The 17913-nt window shown below is 43.1% G+C and overlaps 5 protein-coding genes and 1 long non-coding RNA gene across 6 annotated transcripts; 2 read left to right on the top strand and 4 right to left on the bottom strand.

The window, feature by feature from the left end:
• Positions 1 to 382: 382 nt before the first annotated feature.
• Positions 383 to 6342, bottom strand: drd4-rs (dopamine receptor D4 related sequence). The gene is made up of 5 exons (XM_061030322.1): positions 5845 to 6342; positions 5286 to 5561; positions 4064 to 4176; positions 1985 to 2649; positions 383 to 1003 (listed from the first exon to the last, which is right to left on the bottom strand). The coding sequence occupies exons 2-5, from the start codon at positions 5520 to 5522 to the stop codon at positions 801 to 803; spliced, it is 1218 nt and encodes a 405-aa protein (XP_060886305.1). The 5' UTR covers positions 5523 to 5561; positions 5845 to 6342; the 3' UTR covers positions 383 to 800.
• A 1592-nt stretch (positions 6343 to 7934) lies between these two features.
• Positions 7935 to 9707, bottom strand: zgc:193726 (uncharacterized protein LOC561161 homolog). Its single transcript, XM_061030325.1, has 5 exons — positions 9557 to 9707; positions 9232 to 9294; positions 9080 to 9127; positions 8871 to 8909; positions 7935 to 8227 (listed from the first exon to the last, which is right to left on the bottom strand). The coding sequence occupies exons 1-5, from the start codon at positions 9631 to 9633 to the stop codon at positions 8101 to 8103; spliced, it is 354 nt and encodes a 117-aa protein (XP_060886308.1). The 5' UTR covers positions 9634 to 9707; the 3' UTR covers positions 7935 to 8100.
• On the top strand, positions 8225 to 8600 carry LOC132956724 (uncharacterized). Its single transcript, XR_009666077.1, has 2 exons — positions 8225 to 8308; positions 8401 to 8600. It is a non-coding gene; the product is annotated as an uncharacterized LOC132956724 (long non-coding RNA).
• Positions 9708 to 10342: 635 nt separating the features above from the next.
• On the bottom strand, positions 10343 to 11603 carry atp6v1f (ATPase H+ transporting V1 subunit F). The gene is made up of 2 exons (XM_061030324.1): positions 11336 to 11603; positions 10343 to 10564 (listed from the first exon to the last, which is right to left on the bottom strand). Exons 1-2 carry the CDS (start codon positions 11491 to 11493, stop codon positions 10363 to 10365), a joined length of 360 nt encoding a protein of 119 aa, XP_060886307.1. The 5' UTR covers positions 11494 to 11603; the 3' UTR covers positions 10343 to 10362.
• A 537-nt stretch (positions 11604 to 12140) lies between these two features.
• Positions 12141 to 13961, top strand: lamtor4 (late endosomal/lysosomal adaptor, MAPK and MTOR activator 4). The gene is made up of 4 exons (XM_061030326.1): positions 12141 to 12267; positions 12438 to 12521; positions 13456 to 13573; positions 13688 to 13961. The coding sequence occupies exons 1-4, from the start codon at positions 12265 to 12267 to the stop codon at positions 13783 to 13785; spliced, it is 303 nt and encodes a 100-aa protein (XP_060886309.1). The 5' UTR covers positions 12141 to 12264; the 3' UTR covers positions 13786 to 13961.
• A 906-nt stretch (positions 13962 to 14867) lies between these two features.
• LOC132956719 (ADP-ribosylation factor 4) lies at positions 14868 to 17512 on the bottom strand. The gene is made up of 6 exons (XM_061030323.1): positions 17267 to 17512; positions 16827 to 16907; positions 16210 to 16319; positions 16003 to 16074; positions 15781 to 15906; positions 14868 to 15574 (listed from the first exon to the last, which is right to left on the bottom strand). Exons 1-6 carry the CDS (start codon positions 17331 to 17333, stop codon positions 15488 to 15490), a joined length of 543 nt encoding a protein of 180 aa, XP_060886306.1. The 5' UTR covers positions 17334 to 17512; the 3' UTR covers positions 14868 to 15487.
• Positions 17513 to 17913: the final 401 nt, after the last annotated feature.

A 17913-nucleotide genomic window follows, 5' to 3' on the forward strand; every position in this document is an offset into this window, starting at 1 on the left:
TGTGTGTGTGTGCAAACAGACAGAAATCTTTAAATCAGCAGGATAAAACAGGATTTCACATTACCACTTGCCTATATAAATATGATTTAAACATGTTTATCATGTGTTGGAGGAGGATGTGTATATGGTTCCTTGTTACCATGGAAACCACTGTGTAGTTTCCATGGCTGCTTAACAAAGAGCCTGAGGATTTATTTTTAAAACTCAAACTTTCCAACAAACAGGGAAAGAAACAGAAAAAAATCTAACATATAAACAAAAACATGCTGATAAAAAGATGTAAATACAAACAAAGGTAAAATAGAAATATTGTCTTTGTTTATTGTTGATCATATTTATGTGCTTCAATCATTTGTTTGTATTTGTTTAAAAAAAAAAAAAAAAAGATTTACTGATTTATTTGATGTTTAAAAAAACAACCTAACAGAACGTTTGTTCTTTTTCTTGTTCAAAGACTCAAACATGATAAACTTTCTTTTTGAGCTTCAACACAATATTTCTGTTTGTCTTCTACACTTATTTACAGTTTCTAATTTTAGGAATTTCATTTTGTTATTAATGCACCAAAAGGAAGAATAATTATATTTATATTTATCATTAAATAAATGATTGTCACTGTTCCTTTAAATCGATTAAAGAAAACATCAACACACTTTAAATCGCCCCTTTTTTTTTTTTTTTTTTTACAGATTTTATGTCTCTGGGCTGAAATCAATTCATGCTTTTAATTTGAAAACCTTCAAAGTAAGACAGGGACAAATAAAAGACTGTTAAGATGTTTCGGTCTCAGTTTTTTTGGATCATGCCTGACAGCAGAGCAGCTTGTGAAAGACGTGTCTGAACTCGGCGTTGAAGGCGGTGTAGATAATCGGGTTGACGGCGCTGTTGACATAGCCGAGCCATGTTACCACGGAGATGAGCGTGGGACCGATGTCACACGACCGACAGAGAACCTTGGTGACGTGGACGATGAAGAAAGGCGTCCAACAGACCAGAAACACGCCTGGAGAAAGACACAGTAAGAGGGACAGTCTATGAAACAGGAAGTTTCTTATCATTCAGAACATGTTTGGGGGTCTGCAGAGGAAAATAAATAAGGGGACATATTCTGAAAAATCCTCTTCTACAGTGTGTTGAACATATATCTGGTAACCTGAGAGTCTACTGACCCACAACATGTGAAATAAACCCATCCAGTCCTTTGTTTGTGGTCTGCATAAGTCTTACAACACAGAGGAAAATGCTCCGTTTCAAATGTGCTCTCCTTGTGATGTCACAGTGGGATTCTGGTAAAAAAGAAAATCCCCTCCCCTCCCCTGGTATCTCCACCCATGGACTCCACCCCCAGACTAGAACAAAACTTTTGCTTTTTCCATTTTTATTCTCGCTACAGAGGAGTGATGTCTACAAGGAAAACTCACTTAAATTGCATTTAAAGAGACACACACACCAAAACGGAGCGTTCTGAGAGAGCTGGTTTATACAGGGTCACAAACCTCCTCTGGTGCTTGATTCATGTTATATTTTGAACAAAGCACAGCACAGATGTTTCATTTAGACCACAGGGGGACTGTTTGAAAAGGTGGAGGAGGGGACTGTTAGAAAAGGTGGAGGAGGGGACTGTTTGAAAAGGTGGAGGAGGGGGATGATATGTCCTCTTTAACGTCTGCTTTAAAAAATAACATTTTGAATGTGAATGTGAGCTCGTCACAGAGTGAGTGTGCAGGAGGTTTGAGCCTGTGAGTAAAAGCTGCTGCTGAGACACTAAAGTGGTTTCCACGGCGATTTTTAATGAGGATGAAAAGCTTCGGTGTTGAGCATGAAACTGAGAGTGTGACGAACAAATAGAGTTTGTGTTCAGAGCTGCAGACGTCAGATCGACTGCTGAGACACTTAAACGCACCATCACTAATGAGCTAATGTTTACACTGAAATAAACATTAAAGGTGTAAATTAATGTAATTATTATTTGTTAAAAACTCACCGACCACAACAGGAAGTACCTTCATGGCCTTCCTCTCCCGCCCGCTGACTCGGCTGCTCTTCTTGTTTCTTCTTCGTCTCTTCGCGGCGCTCCTCTTCATCAGGCTGTCCTCTCTCGCGCCGCCGCCCCGCATCCTCTCTGACGCGCTGTCCCCTGGAGTCGTCACCGGGTCGCTTTCTGGCGCCGCCCCCCTGTCCTCCTCCATCACAGGGGTCACGGTGGGCGTTACCGTGGAGACGGTTGACAGAGAGGTGGGACTGAGGCTGTCAGGAGCGGCGTACAGGACTCTCTCCTGACTTCCTGACGTCGTGGTTTTAGCTCGCCGTGGGACCAGGCAGAGATGCAGAGAGAGAGCAGGGCGAGAGGCGGGGCCCGCTTTGGACCGGCTCCGCCCGCTCCAGCGCCGCAGGCCCTGAAACATCCAGTAGTACAGAAAGAGCATTAAGGGGCACGGCACGAAGAACGAGCAGACGGACGAGTACACCACAAAGCGCTCGTCCTCCAGTCTGCACACGCTCGGGTCCCGACCGGGGACCTGGTTCAGACCGAACATCACAGGGCTCGCCACGCCCAGCGACAGCAGCCAGGTGGCAGCGATGAGCGCCAGCTGACGGACGCTGAACTGGTTCCTGTTGTACTTCAGAGGGACCACGACCGCAATGTACCTGAAACCAGAACCAGAGAGCACATCAGACCCTGATGCCCCCATCAGACCCTGAAGCCCCCATCAGATCGTGATGCTGATGCACCTATCAGACCCTGATGCCCCCATTAGACCCTGAAGCCCCCATCAGACCCTGATGACCCCATCAGACCCTGAAGCCCCCATCAGATCGTGATGACGCCATCAGACCGTGAAGCCCCCATCAGATTGTGATGCTGATGCCCCCATCAGACCCTGATGCCCCCATTAGACCAATTCAGGCCAATCAGACCATGATGCCCCCATCAGACCGTGATGCCCCCATCAGACCCTGATGCCCCATCAGACCCTGATGACCCCATCAGACCGTGATGACCCCATCAGACCGTGATGCCCCCATCAGACCAAGAAGCCCCCATCAGACCCTGATGACCCCATCAGACCCTGATGACCCCATCAGACCGTGATGCCCCCATCAGATCCTGATGCCCCATCAGACCCTGATGCCCCCATCAGATCCTGATGCCCCATCAGACCCTGATGCCCCCATCAGACCAAGAAGCCCCCATCAGATCGTGATGCCGCCATCAGACCCTGATGACCCCATCAGACCCTGATGACCCCATCAGACCGTGATGACCCCATCAGACCCTGATTCCCCCATCAGACCACTTCTAAAGACCCTGCTTTCTTATTTTTAAACAAATTTATTTTGGGACTTTTAGCCAGAAAGAGAATAGAGCAAGAAATCCACATGTCGGACTTGAACCGGGGCCATGTGTTATGTGTGTTTTGTGTGTTTTGTTGCCTGTTTTGAGGTTTGTGGGTTTTTTGATGCCCAGCAGCTCGCCTGAAGGCTGTTCCACAGGTGACACCGATTCTTTGCTTTTCTGGCTGATCTTTCTGTGCCGTGTTGATGGGATCTTATTGGCTGTTTTTAATGTCTCTGAACTAAAGATGTGTCCCAGGTAACCAAGATCACAGTTGGAATATCTCAACACCTGTCATGATCAGCTGACTTTGAAAGAGTTTTTTTTTTATAGGTGAGGTGACACTCTATATTTAGTTTCATGTCTCAGGCAACACGATTAACTTGTGAATTAGCAGTAACGAGGTGTTTCATTAAGTCTTCTCAACACGTGTGAGTCTCGCAGTATGCACGGCTCATTTATAGAAATCTGTCATCTTCTTAATGAGCTGCGAACACCACATGAAATACAGGAGTCACGATGAAATAGAAACGGCCTCATGTAAGAAGTGCAACTGAAGATGTGTCTGTGATGACATCATCAGTGATGTCATTCACCGTAACCAAGCGACTTGTAGTCACACAGGAAGAGTAATGTAGACGTTGTAGAGACTTTGACCTCATCTTCTCGTCTTCGATACTGAAGACTCAGATCAGGATAAAGAGAGACACACTCAGGTGCGCTTACCTGTCCACACTGATAGCACACAGGTTGAGGATGGAGGCCGTGCACAGCATCACATCCATGGTCATCAGAGCATCACAGGTGAAGGTGCTCAAAGTCCACACGCCTCCAAGAAACTAACAACACACAAACAGACACTGTGATGAAGACACACCAACATGACATCCATCTAACAAATTGTCCTCATAATCCAGGTGTACTCACCTGGTCCTCATAATCCAGGTGTACTCACCTGGTCCTCATAATCCAGATGAACTCACCTGGTCCTCATAATCCAGACTCACCTGATCCTATTAATCCAGGTGTACTCACCCAGTCCTCATTAGCACTGTTTCCTAAAAACAGGTGTATATTCACCTTGTCCTCATCATCAACATGTCCTAATATTCCAGATGTGTATTTACCTGGTCCTCATTAACACTGTGTCATTATAATCCAGGTGTATATTCACCTGGTCCTCCTTAACACTGTGCCCTCGTAATCTAGTCATATAGTCACCTGGTCCTCATTAACACTGTGTGATTATAATCCAGGTGTATATTCACCTGGTCCTCATTAACACTGTGCCCTCCTAATCTAGTCATATAGTCACATGGTCCTCATTAACACCGTGTCATTATAATCCAGGTGTGTATTCACCTGGTCCTCATTAACACAGTGTCCCTGTAATCCAGGTGTGTATTCACCTGGTCCTCATTAACACTGTTTCTTTTTAAAACAGGTGTATATTCACCTGGTCCTCATGAACACAGTGTCCCTGTAATCCAGGTGTGTATTCACCTGGTCCTCATTAACACTGTGTCATTATAATCCAGGTGTATATTCACCTGGTCCTCATTAACACTGTGCCCTCGTAATCTAGTCATATATTCACCTGGTCCTCATTAACCCTGTGTCATTATAATCCAGGTGTGTATTCACCTGGTCCTCATTAACACTGTTACCTTGTAATCTAGTCATATATTCACCTGGTCCTCATTAACACTGTGTCATTATAATCCAGGTGTGTATTCACCTGGTCCTGATTAACTCTGTGCCCTCGTAATCTAGTCATATAGTCACCTGGTCCTCATTTACACTGTTTCTTTTAAAAACAGGTGTATATTCACCTGGTCCTCATGAACACAGTGTCCCTGTAATCCAGGTGTGTATTCACCTGGTCCTCATTAACACTGTGTCCATATTATCCAGGTGTACAGTAATCCTGGTCCTGGTGAACTCTGACCTCTGAGTATACGTAGAGCGGCAGCACGAGCACAGCGAGCAGCAGGTCGGCGACCGCCAGGCTGATGATGAAGTAGTTGGTGGCCGTCTTCAGCGAGGGCTCAGTGAGCACGCTCACACACACCAAGATGTTTCCCAGGATGATGACCAGGATCAGGGGGACGCCGAGGACCAGCGCCGGGTAGTTGAAGTCATGAAGGGGGTCACCTGAAGGGCTGTCAGGTGTCACATTGACCATGATGAAGGGCTGCAGCCAGCATCTGGACACAGCAGCTTCCTGTGAGACGTTGATGTAGTTTATCAGTCACAGAGTCACATTTACACACTGACTTCATTAATCAAGACTGGAGGTTGCCGCTTGTTTCAGACACGATGATTTCACACCTAAGGAGATTATTTTCAAACTGCAGACCCATCACCCAACTCATATTCAAGATTCTTTTAAGTTTTTTAATTTAAATTTTCCGGAGGGCGCATCGATGAAGATTTTAAATGAAAAACTAAAAATACAGAATGAGACATTAAAAAATAAAAAAGCAGCAGAGTTCAGATTCACTCACAGATTTTTCTCCTCCTCGTCTTCAATGTTTTTCTTTATCGATCCCAAACGATCGATCGTTTAAGAATCCCAGCTCCTCGTTTTCTCGTCCTCCTCACTGCTGCTCCTCTCCGCCTCCTCCGCTGTGATGAAGAGACACAAACTTTTTTTCTTCTAGTCTATAAAAGGTTCATCACACCTTCATCCTCTCTCTCTCCTGCTCTGAGCCTCGTTCGCCCCCTCTCCCTCTCTCTCTCTCTCGTCAATGCAGCTCTGTGATTGGCTGTAAGTCAGGTGTGATGTAGAACCCCCTGCCTCTCTTTGTTTAGGTGTTCTTCTTCTTTGGTATTTCTGTTTGCAGATGAAACAGATTTATTTTTCATCAAAGAGGCGTCCATTTTTAAACCCATAAAACTCAAATGTAAATGGTGATGTTTTATTTCAGGTTGAGCCTTGCTGAGCTTTATATTCATAATGAAGCAGACAGACCCTCCACATGTTAATGAGCTGTGTGTGTTTGTGTGTGTGTGTGTGTGTGTAAGTGTGTGAGTGTGTGCATCTTATTAGCATCTGTGAGTGGATGCAGCAGACGTGTTCTTTTATGTTTGACGTACATTTCATAAATAATTCATGAAATTAGCTTTCTGAGAATTTAAAGCTAATTAAAGTTGTTGATGAAAACATAATAAAAAATAAAAAAATTCTCAATTTTGATTAAACACTGTTTTAATTTAAAAAGACTCTCACACACTCACACATTTAATTTGTTTTCTAATGAAGCGTCATCTGCTCGTGTTATCGGACTTTAAACAAATCCAATCCAAAACCGGGAAACTCAAGTCCATGCAAAGGCCAAACGCACTCATCGTCTGCAGAACTCTATGAGCTGTGACACATGGGTTCCTGTCAGAGTTCAGAAGCAGTCACCTTGAAAACGCGCACTGTGCAGCAGCAAACCAAACCTGAGTGTCCTTCATGGAGAGAGTGCAGCACACACATTCAAAGCAGAGGAACAAACACGAGCAGTTTGTTTAGAGATTTCATCGACATAGTCCTCAGTCAGTCTGAATGTGCAGTAAGTGTTTAGAGGTCCGAGTGAAGGTTACAGTTATTCAAAAATCAGGGTGAGGTTGTGTATGAGTCACTTTCTTCAGTAAGTGGATATAAGGCGTCTGTCTAACTTCTTTGTTTCCTTTTGGTTTGGAGATGTTTGTGTGTGTAATAATAATAATAATATGCTATCACTGATTGCACAGCTCCATATGTCAATACTCTGTTTTTGCACATTTATTTTTACCTCCAGCAAAGTATGTTGTATTTAATCTTTCATATTTAAGACTAGAAGTGATGCTTAGTTAAATCCTGGTTGTATATATTCTCATTCTTAGTTTTGATATTTTTTAGTGCTTATTTACTTTGTATTTAATATTTTACTGTGTTTTTTACTAATATTGTGTTTTTGGACAACCTGCTGCTGTAACACCACAATTTCCCAGTTTGGGATCAATAAAGTAATTCTATTCTATTCTATGCTCATGTTACGACTTCGGCTGTTGACCTTTTCTTTCCTGTTTTGAGAAGTTCAGAGGGGAGTATTTAGAAAGTGAGTGAGTGAATATTTAGTAATTTTATTTTGGTGAACTTCCTCCAAACCTTTATGTAATACTCTTCGACGCAAAAGCAGTCTGTGACCTTGAGAGTGACCTTTGGGGGGGGGGTGCTCTAATTAATGATGCACATCAACACTTTAGTGACAAAGCTGCTCATTCCTGGTAAAAGTGTGAAAGTGTCTATACTGGAGTGAAAACCCCGCCGTGTGTGTGTGTGTGTGTGTGTGTGTGTGTGTGTGTGTGTGAGAGACTTTTTTTGTGTGGAGATCCTGATTTCTATGCGAGTGCCTTCCTTCATACCAACGGGCAAATATCTCAAGTCTGCTACAAAAGCCCAGCTGCTTCTCTGGCGGCTAAGGTTTGATTGACACTTCAGACACAATCTACCAATCAGCTGATCGTGTTTCAGTCAAGAAGAAGACTCCGACCTCTCAGACAACGCTCAGGGGAAAAACATGAAAACACTTTGTCTAAAGGTTTAATAATAAGATCGATCACAGGATCATTTTAATTAATGCAGTTTATTGACAGGTGTGAAGAATTATGGGAAACGTAGTGTTCAGATCTGACAGATAAAAAACATTCATCAGTGACACACTGTGGTGCTGCCCCCTGGTGTTTAGTCTGAGTGTAACACTTTATCATGTGAAATTAAAATCCACTTCCTGTTATTTCTTTCCAAAGCCCAGGGGGTCTGTGGTGTCTCCGCCCGTTTTCTCATCGCCGCGCTGCAGGTCAGAGCCCAGGTTTGTTATCAGACAGGTGGCAAGTTTGCAGCGAGGGAAGGTAAAGACACTGAAAAAGACAGGTGAGACAACAGGTGAGGAAACAGGAGACAACAGAGGAGACAACAAGTGAGGAAACAGGAGACAACAAGTGAGGAAACAGGAGACAACAGAGAAGACAACAAGTGAGGAAAAAGGAGACAACAGATGAGACAACAAGTGAGACAACAAGTGAGACAACAGAGGAGACAACAGGTGAGACAACAAGTGAGGAAACAGGAGACAACAGAGGAGACAATAGGTGAGACAATAAGTGAGGAAACAGGAGACAACAGAGGAGACAACAGATGAGACAACAAGTGAGGAAACAGGAGACAACAGAGGAGACAACAAGTGAGGAAACAGGAGACAACAGAGGAGACAACAGGTGAGACAACAGGTGAGGAGAACACCTGGCTACACAGATGTCATGTTTGAATTTTCAAAAGTAAAGTTCAGTATGTTTACAGGTGAGTAATCATACAGGTAAAGATTTGTACTGGACTTCTATAAGTAAATATCTACACAGGTGAGTGAACAGGTAAGCATACAGGTAAGTACTATGTAGTGAATATTTTGATAAAGAGTAATTATAGTCCTTATAGTCCTTCAACTTGAAGAACACACCTGTACAGACTACACCTGACTGATTAATGAATGAACACATCACGTACGTTGCCCGATCAAACTGTGGCTCGTTCATCGAGTCGTGTCTGAAAAACAAAGAAACACAAACAGAGAAGAATGAATCTCGGCTCAAGTTGCAGTCAGATAAAATACCACAGCCACAACTTTTTTAAAGTTGTAAAAAAAATGATGCACAGTTGTGTTTTTTTATGAACTCAGTTCAGTTTTATTGTGAGGGTGGAAATATTAAACTGACCGCGGGGGCTCGACCAGACTCGAGTTCACGTTTGGATGAGACTCGAACCTGAAACAAAAACAAAAACACAACGCGGGACTTTTTATCTCTGCATGGACCAAAGCAGGAGGAAGCATGAGGAGCTGTGGGAGGGGGGATCATTAAACGCTCACCTGGTGGAGTTCTCCTGAGCGTACCTGTGCAGGTGAGGACTCAGTGTGATGTTTTCATCACGACTGCACACAGGAAACACAAACATGCACAAATGTATGGAGGACTAAAAGTGTCAAAATGAAATATATAAATATTTAATTAAATCATTAAATGTGTCATCAATTATTTAATATTGGAAATAAATCAACAAATATATAAATAAATATATAATTATTGAATTAATTAAATGCATGTACAAATATAATTCTCATACATTAAAATAAAAAACATTTGAATGATTCTGAACTGAACTGATCAGGTTTTCATGTTTTTTAAAAATCTCACCTGAACGGAGGAAGAGGACCGGCTGACACCAGCGACATCATCACCACCATCATCATCATCTCGGTCAGAGCGATCATCCTCACAGAGAGAGAGAGAGAGGGCAGCTCGCTCGCCCCCTCACTGTATATATACACACTGTGCCTCAGGGTCACATGATCAACTGAAACCTCTGTGAAGGTCAGTTTGTCTGTGTTTATGTATTTACTCTGACTTTATCAGCTGTGACATCATCAGCTCCATGAGAACTGCGTGACCTTTGACCTTACCTGTTTGATTGACGTGAGAACTCGCACTCACACAACCTGGATCAGAGGTTATTTGTCGACCACCTTAGAATCAATAAGTTTCAGGGAAGAAATAAATAATAAGCTTTTGACAATAATGTCTGGATTGTCAGCTAGCCAATGTTGTTCACACTTACATGTTCCCTAATGTGACCCTCCAGGGCCTCCGTACCTGTGTTTGATTTGTGTCGTTTGTCCAAAGATTTTCACACATCGATGAATAAATCAGAAACAAAAAATCACAACCAACAAATCTTTTATTTTCTTGAACACATTAAGAGTTTTTATAAGTTAAAAGAGACAAAAAAAACACACAAACTGCTTCCTGTGTGAGTCGCTCTCAGCTGACAGAACAAACTGCACATCAATCACCACCAGGAGTCACATGATCTACTTCCTGTTTCTGAACATCAAAGGGAACGATTCACACGTTGGTCAGAAAAAAAAACGATTTAGATAAATCTGGAATCACTGAAGACAAGGACGTTCACATCAATCACAGCTGTGTGTGTGTGTGTGTGTTTAACGGAAGTCCTCGACGCAGAACATGCCCTTGGCGCGGCGCAGGATGGAGTCCTTGGACGCGTCATAAGGGTGCTCTTTGGACGGGATCTCCAGCACGGCGGGGATCGACTCCATGTGGCCGTCGATGGCATGGCGGATCATCTCGGCGATGAACTGGTTGATGAGGATGATGCCGATGTCGGTACGAGCCAAGAAGCTCCTGCAGAGAAGAAGACAAGGACGAGACGGTCACTAAACTGTAAAGTAACTGAGCAATGATGCTTATTGTAAATCCCTACAGCGCCCTCTGCTGGTGAAAGAGAACTGTTGGTGTAATGCAGTGAAAATCAAATTAAATGCTGTTTGACTGCAGACTGAATCTTGTAATATATGAGCATATCTGCAATGAAATTAGCCGATACTGATCGTCACTTGATACACTAGTATCGGCCGGGATTATATAACTATCGGCTGGTCAATAAATCGGTCAGGCTCTAATTTTAACAGATTGTTTTTGCAGGATGACACTGAAATCTTATAACTAGGAGTTTCAATTCAAAAGGTTTAGTCAGCATATTCTCCTGCTCAGTGAAATACAAAAAAAATACAATTAAATTGATTGTTGAATGGAGTTTTGTTTGAGGATCAGGATCTTTGCAGACATATGTTTGCTACATCAGGTGATTCCGTCACTGCACCAGATTCAATTCACGAAACAATAAATTTACAATTCTGATAAAAACAGGATAATTTTAAAGTCTGTGTTTATAAAATACCACAGATTATGTATTCCTTCTGTTATCGGCCTCATTCATTCACCGAGATCTCACTTCAGTCCTTCATGATTTTGCATTTTCATCTGAGGGAAACCATTCACAGTGTATCGAGTTAAAGCCTTAAATGATGTGATTTCTAAACGGGGTTTGGTTTGATACAGTGAGCGTTATATTCATATATTTTAAAGAGGTTTTGATTTACAGTAAACACTCACTTGAAGGTCTCCTCGATCTCCGCGATGCTCGTGTCCTTCTCCACCACCAAGAAATTCGGTTTTCGGTTCTTGTTGAGCTCACCGACCCCGCCGAGCAGGAATCCGGTGCACGTGTCCTCATCACCGATAACGGCGATCAGTTTCCCGCGTCCGGCCATCACGGAGCTCCGGTGTGCAGAAAAACAAGAGAAAACCCCGAGAAGGAGAAGAAGAGGAGGAATTTAGCTTCTCTGTGACAGATGCTACAGGTCATGTGATCCCGTCAGCTGACCGTCACTTCCGCTTTCCTTCTGCTCCCACTGGCAGGAAGTACGTCACAAAACGGATCGATAATTAAATCAGAGTAATTTATGTTAAAACTATCAACCATGATGATACCGTTTTGATTATTTTTTATCTATCAAACACAAACTGGTCAAATAACAGCCAGTGACGTCACCTTAAGACAGGAGCCTGCTGCCTTCAGGTGTTCCACGTAAATCTTAGCTTTACACTGTAAACTAGTATTAGTACAATATTCAAAGTGTAAAGAGGGACCCTTCTATTAAACCCGTTTGATTGTTATTAAAACGAAATTTAAATGTCCATACAAACAGCTATAAAATGTAAGAAAAAAGTTCTAAAAATAAATAATATTATTAGTTCGCTCTGTTGATGTGTTATACATTTTTACATCATCTTACATCCAAGTTAAATACGCAGTCTTTACAGAAGATATGCTTTTATTATTTTATTTGTCTGTATGTTTTTATTTATTTGTTTTAAAATGTTCGAAATAAAACAAATTAAACGTATTTTTGATTAGTTTTTTAATTTCCAACAGCACGTGAAGGCCTCGCAGCAGTCACGTGAGGATCACACACACACACACACACACAGTAAAGCGGAAATGCAGCACAGCTACAACAGCTGATTAAAACAGAAGAAGAATGGTGAGTTCTGTTGTTTTTAAAATATATTTTAAGTTCATTATCAAGTTGTTTATGTCTCCGTCACGACCAAGTGACCCGGATGTTTTTAAATAGTGAGATCAGAACAACTCTGTTTAGCCTGTTAGCAGTTAGCCTGTTAGCTCACTGGGAATATTGTTGTTTGTTTTCAGACCACAGCGGCTCTCACGGCGGGTCTGGAGCGGATACCGGATCAGCTCGGGTACCTGGTGATCAGTGAGGACGGAGTTCTGGCTGTGAGTAACTCTGAACCGAACCCCATTCAACTTTAGGTCTTTCAGGGGTTCCTCAGGGTAGTATCCAAGGCCCCTTACTTTTTATTCTTCATAAATATTAATCATTGAGCTGTGGAAAAGGGGTAGGATTAAATAAGTTTTATACTTCTTCCTACTCCTTTTCAGTTTTTTTCAATTGAATATTTGTAATTTGCTTTTTTCCTTTTTTGTGAAATAATTTGAACATTGTTTTTTGTTTATTGTATTTTCGCACTGTTCATTTCATGTTTTTTTTTTCAAGATTTATTTTTGGGCTTTTTTGTGCCTTTAATGGAGAGATAGGACAGTGGATAGAGTCGGAAATCAGGGAGAGAGAGAGAGAGAGGGGAACGACATGCGGGAAAGAAGCCACAGGTGGGATGTGAACCCGGGCCGCCCACTTGAGACCACAGCCTCCATACATGGAGCGTGCGCACTAACCACTGCGCCACCAGCACCCCTATTTTTGATATGTTTGATTTTATTTGATATGTCTGAAATAAATGTAATCAATCAATCAATTCTGTATATTAATAATCTCCCAAATGTGTGTATATATTCTAACTGTCTATTATATGCTGACAATATTGTCATATTTCTTTCTGGTCCAAAACTTGAAGTCATAAATTAAAACCAATTCTCTGATCTTTTTGTGAATGTGTAGGTGTGACCTGCGGTGTAAAATTGCTTTGAGTAGTCAGAAGACTAGAAAATAAATATACAAGTGCAAGTCCGTTCGATCCAGCACAAATCAGGAACGCATCATTAGATTACTCACATCATTAGGGTCAGAGGTCGTTCTTTCATACAAACACTAAACTCATATCAGGACAACAACCTCAGTTAGGCATTTCAATCATGCATATAAACACTTACCTATCAGGTGGATGACCTCTGACCTCTGTGTCCTCCTCAGTCTGCAGGTGAGCTGGAGAACGATGAACATACAGCAGGTGTGATGATGCAGATGGTGAGAACGGCGAGTCGATTCAGGTTACCTGGATCAGCTGATCCTCCCTTCAAGCGCATGTCAGGTAACGGACGCACACACACACACACACGTACACACACACGTACACACACACACACACACACACACAGTCAGCTTAAGGTGACCCTCACACCTGTTCTCACCTGCTCTGTCTCAGTGATTCTGGAGGACTTTGTCTACACTGTGACGGTCTCAGGTCAGAAAGTTTTCGTGGTCAAACGTCAGAACAACCAGCAGGAGCCAATCACTGTTTAGACGAGACGGATGGGACAGGAACTGAGGGGATGATGACGGGCTGATCTTAGGGGTCAGAGGTCACCTGTTTGAGCAGGACGTCTGATGTGTTTTTAACTCTGTTCAACTGTTAGATTTATATAAAGTTGTGTGTGTTTGAATTTATGTTTAACCTGAAAATAAAGATTTAAAAATGATCGTTTGATTCCTGCTCATGTTGTAATGTGTCTACTGTGGCTCAGTGGGTAGAGGTCGAGGGTTCGATCCCCAGCTCAAAGCATGCAGCACATGCTATACAAGCTCAAATCCATTTACACCAAATGAAGGAGTGACCTGATCGGCCTGGGTTTGAATTGTTTATCTTCAGCAGCCAATAGGCAGAGAGGACATCAGCGTACACCTGAGTTAAACAGCCCTCTTCACTCTCCTCTTCTCAGGGCGCCACCTGCTGGTTAGGTTCTGAACTCCACCCTCACTTCACTCATCTACACATTGATCTATGTGACTTATTATTTATCTTTAGTTCATTGTTAATAAATTCCTTTAAACTTGTGATTTCCTTCTTTGACACTTTGATCCAGTTGAAGAGAAAACAGTGTTGACTACTACAGCTCCCTTCTCGTTGGTCTCCCTCTCAAGTCCATCCACAAACTTCAACTGGTCCAGAACTCTGCCGCTCGCATCATCACCAGAACGCCCTCTGTTAATCACATCACTCCTGTCCGACAGCAGCTTCTTCTTCTTCCATTCAACTCACTGCACCACCCGCCCGCCTGTCCACCATGGGGTCCAGGGCCTTCAGCCGCTCTGCCCCCCCCACCCCACCCCACCTCACCTCTGGAACTCCCTCCCACCACAAATCCGTAATATCGACTCTCTCTCCATTTTCAAATCTCATCTCACATCATTTTAAACTTATTCAGTCTGATCATTCTCCACCCGGTCTCATAACTCCTTTACATCCTGTACATTTCTGTTTTTAATGTTAATTTTATCGTTTTGTTGTTACTTTGTTGTTTTTAATCTCTGCTCTGTAAGGTGACCTTGAGAGTTTTGAAAGGCGCCTTTAAATAAATGTTTTATTATTAACACAAACAAACAGCTGAGAAGAAAAAAAAAACCTTTATTGCATCATCATTATTTCAGATTCTTCTTCTGCACATCTTTTAGGAATGACGAGGCCTTCAGGTACGGAATGAGCCATAACACCACCAGGTAACTGTAACCTGTCTTTATCCCCGCCCCCGCCCACAGGTGCACTGTCACCTGTAGTAAACCCCGCCCCCTGTCCACAGGTGCACTGTCACCTGTAATAAACCCCGCCCCCTGGTCCACTGTCACCTGACGTGAACCCCGCCCCCTTCACACAGGTACACTGTCACCTGTAGTTAAACCCCGCCATCAACCACAGCTGTAATGTAACCTGTCTGAAGCCCCGCCTTCCCACCTGGTCAACTTGGAGTCACATGATTCAGAGTTTAAACATGCGGAGTAAAAGAAAAAAATAAAAGTCTGCAGGAACAAGAGAAGAAGAGCATGATGGAAAATCAAGGTGAGCTCAGAGTCCATGACATCACTTCCTCTAAGACACATTTATAATTTAAAAAAAAAACAAAAAAACAAGATCAGTCTTTTAAAACTCCTCCCCCTCCTCGTCTTCATTGTTTGTGGTGAATTCGGTTGATGACATCACACAGCTGCTTCCTGTTTCCTGTGAGGTGATCTAACGTTTGGACAGCTCAATGGACAACCAATCGAGACCCTCGTATAGACCCGTCCCCTGAGTCGCACAGGTAGCCTGAACGTACCACTGAGAGACAGACAGGTGAGGGAGAGACAGGTGCAGCATTAGACACATTTTCATAAGTGAGTTCTGCTGTGTGTATCTGATCGTAAACTACACACATGTGAATGTGTGTAGTTGTGTGTAGTTGTGTGTGTGTGTAGCTGTGTGTGTGTAGTTGTGTGTGAGTGTGTGTAGCTGTGTGTGTGTGTGTGTAGTTGTGTGTCACTCACAGTCCTGTTGCGCAGGCCGTGCAGACCCAGTTTGTCCGTGAGTTCACTGACCGCCATGGCGTTGGGAAGATCCTGTTTGTTGGCAAACACCAGGATAACGGCGTCCTTCAGCTCATCCTCCTGGAGCTGTGGACAGAGGAGGGTCATGTGACTCATGACATCATGGCGCTACAGTCATGTGACCGATGACATCATAGATGAAGTGTGGATGTCGCTTCTTACCATCTTGGAGAGCTCCTCTGCCGACTCTGTGACTCGCTCTCTGTCGTTACTGTCCACCACGAAGATCAGACCCTGAACGCACCACACACACACACACACACACACACACACATTTATATTAGAGCGAAATGTTTACATCTAAGTATGTTTACCTGTGTAGCTTTGTGTATGTGTACCTATGTGTCGTACACCTGTGTGTCTGTGTACCTGTGTGTTTTGGAAGTAGTGTCTCCAGAGAGGTCGGATCTTGTCCTGACCTCCGACGTCCCACACTGTGAAACAGATGTTCTTATACTCCACTGTCTCCACGTTAAACCCTGAAACACACAAACAAACATGTAAACACACACGTTAAAAAACATGCAAATACACATGAAGACGACAGTTCTTCAAAATCTAACAGATTGTTAAAAGAAATGCAAATAAACAACATGTTTAACGGACAAGTAAACAAACAAGTAAACAGTGGTTTCTTTCTCTCACACACACACATCAGGGTTTCCTGTGTGTATCAACTGACTTCCTGTCACCTATCAGCTGCTCTTCGTACATTTCAGAACAGTAACCATGGTGACAGTCTGACATTTGTTCACTTAGTAAACTGTGTGTTAAGCGACACCAGAGATCCTCTATGCGTGTAGATGCTCCTCATTATTGTGACAACACCGTAGTATTTGTTTTTTGGTTCGGAGTGAGACCTCCTCCGTGTTTGTAGTCACTGTGAGTAAAGGATCTCTCAGAAAGTGTCTGATCCAGGTGTAATCGGCTGATCTTTGAGCTACACGTATCTCTGAGGGGTTATTGATCATGTTTTTGATGGTTACCGATGGTCGGGATGGTGGTGACGATCTCTCCGAGCTTCAGTTTGTACAGGATCGTCGTTTTTCCAGCCGCGTCCAAACCCACTGAAACAATCAGAAAAAGAGACAACAAGATCAGAGAAGAGTCGTAAACAGCTGCACACAAACCCTCTTTAAACCTTTTGTTTACTTAAACCTTTAAACACACGGATGCTGACGCTGATAACCCTCGACAAATGCATCTGACCCAGCTTCCGTTAGCCGTCGTGGCTAGCCATTTAAAGCATCTATTTGAAACACTTTCTTATATTTGTGTCGTCAGTTCAACCATTAAGAACTTCACGGATGAATATTTATGTTGTATATAAATCTGAATATTAAATAAGATTCAAAAAGAGGGGTTTCTTCCTCCCGCCCGCCCCTGCCCGGTTAGCCTCTGAGCTAGTTAGCCTAGCCTAGCTCACCCATCAGTATCCTCATCTGCTTTTTCCCGAACAGTTTGGTGAACAGGTTGGAGATCGTGAGACCCATCTTTAACCTCCTCAGTGTCCCGGCTCACAGGCGGGACGATGAACAACCTGACGCGGGGAAAGTCGGCCGGTGAAGTCCGGGGGGAGAAGCTGCTGGTTTGACGCCGCAGGAGAGAGACGGAAACAGGCGAAGAAACAGGCTGAGAGGGCGCAGCTCCTCCTCGGTGCCACGTCCAGGCCAACGCGGAACAAATGACGTCACTGTAAAACAGAAAAAAAAAAAAAACTTTATTAAAATTAAAACGACAATGCTGCGTTCAGGTGTAGGCAGAAAGGCGGTAAGATAAGATATACTTTATTTATCCCAGCAGGGAAATTTAGGTGTTCCAGCAGCCAGCATACATACAAATACGCAACACAACACAACACAACACAACACATATATACAAACACACACACACACACACACACACACACACACACACACACACACACACACACACACACACACACACACACACACACACAACACAACACATACATACAAACACACAACACAACACATACAAACACAACACATACAAACACACAACACAACACATACAAACACAACACATATAAACACACAACACAACACATAT

The sequence above is a fragment of the Labrus mixtus genome, chromosome 22 (genome assembly GCF_963584025.1).
Source record: "Labrus mixtus chromosome 22, fLabMix1.1, whole genome shotgun sequence".
Taxonomy (NCBI): domain Eukaryota; kingdom Metazoa; phylum Chordata; class Actinopteri; order Labriformes; family Labridae; genus Labrus; species Labrus mixtus.

Bases quoted from the DNA above. Each gene is read 5' to 3' on its own strand.
- lamtor4 (XM_061030326.1), top strand. The intron at 12,522-13,455 runs GTGAGTAACTCT...TGTCCTCCTCAG, and splicing joins GTGAGGACGGAGTTCTGGCT to TCTGCAGGTGAGCTGGAGAA. The intron at 13,574-13,687 runs GTAACGGACGCA...GCTCTGTCTCAG, and splicing joins TCCCTTCAAGCGCATGTCAG to TGATTCTGGAGGACTTTGTC.
- LOC132956719 (XM_061030323.1), bottom strand. From the start codon at position 17,333: ATGGGTCTCACGATCTCCAACCTGTTCACCAAACTGTTCGGGAAAAAG. The intron at 16,320-16,826 runs GTAACCATCAAA...TGTGTGTTTCAG, and splicing joins CACCACCATCCCGACCATCG to GGTTTAACGTGGAGACAGTG. The intron at 15,907-16,002 runs GTAAGAAGCGAC...CTCTGTCCACAG, and splicing joins CAGAGGAGCTCTCCAAGATG to CTCCAGGAGGATGAGCTGAA.
- drd4-rs (XM_061030322.1), bottom strand. From the start codon at position 5,522: ATGGTCAATGTGACACCTGACAGCCCTTCAGGTGACCCCCTTCATGAC. The intron at 2,650-4,063 runs GTAAGCGCACCT...TTCTGGTTTCAG, and splicing joins TGTGCTATCAGTGTGGACAG to GTACATTGCGGTCGTGGTCC. The intron at 1,004-1,984 runs GTGAGTTTTTAA...GTCTTTCTCCAG, and splicing joins GGTACTTCCTGTTGTGGTCG to GCGTGTTTCTGGTCTGTTGG.
- zgc:193726 (XM_061030325.1), bottom strand. From the start codon at position 9,633: ATGATCGCTCTGACCGAGATGATGATGATGGTGGTGATGATGTCGCTG. The intron at 9,295-9,556 runs GTGAGATTTTTA...TCCTGTGTGCAG, and splicing joins GGTCCTCTTCCTCCGTTCAG to TCGTGATGAAAACATCACAC. The intron at 8,228-8,870 runs GTACGTGATGTG...TGTCTTTTTCAG, and splicing joins CCACAGTTTGATCGGGCAAC to TGTCTTTACCTTCCCTCGCT.
- atp6v1f (XM_061030324.1), bottom strand. From the start codon at position 11,493: ATGGCCGGACGCGGGAAACTGATCGCCGTTATCGGTGATGAGGACACG. The intron at 10,565-11,335 runs GTGAGTGTTTAC...TCTTCTCTGCAG, and splicing joins GAGATCGAGGAGACCTTCAA to GAGCTTCTTGGCTCGTACCG.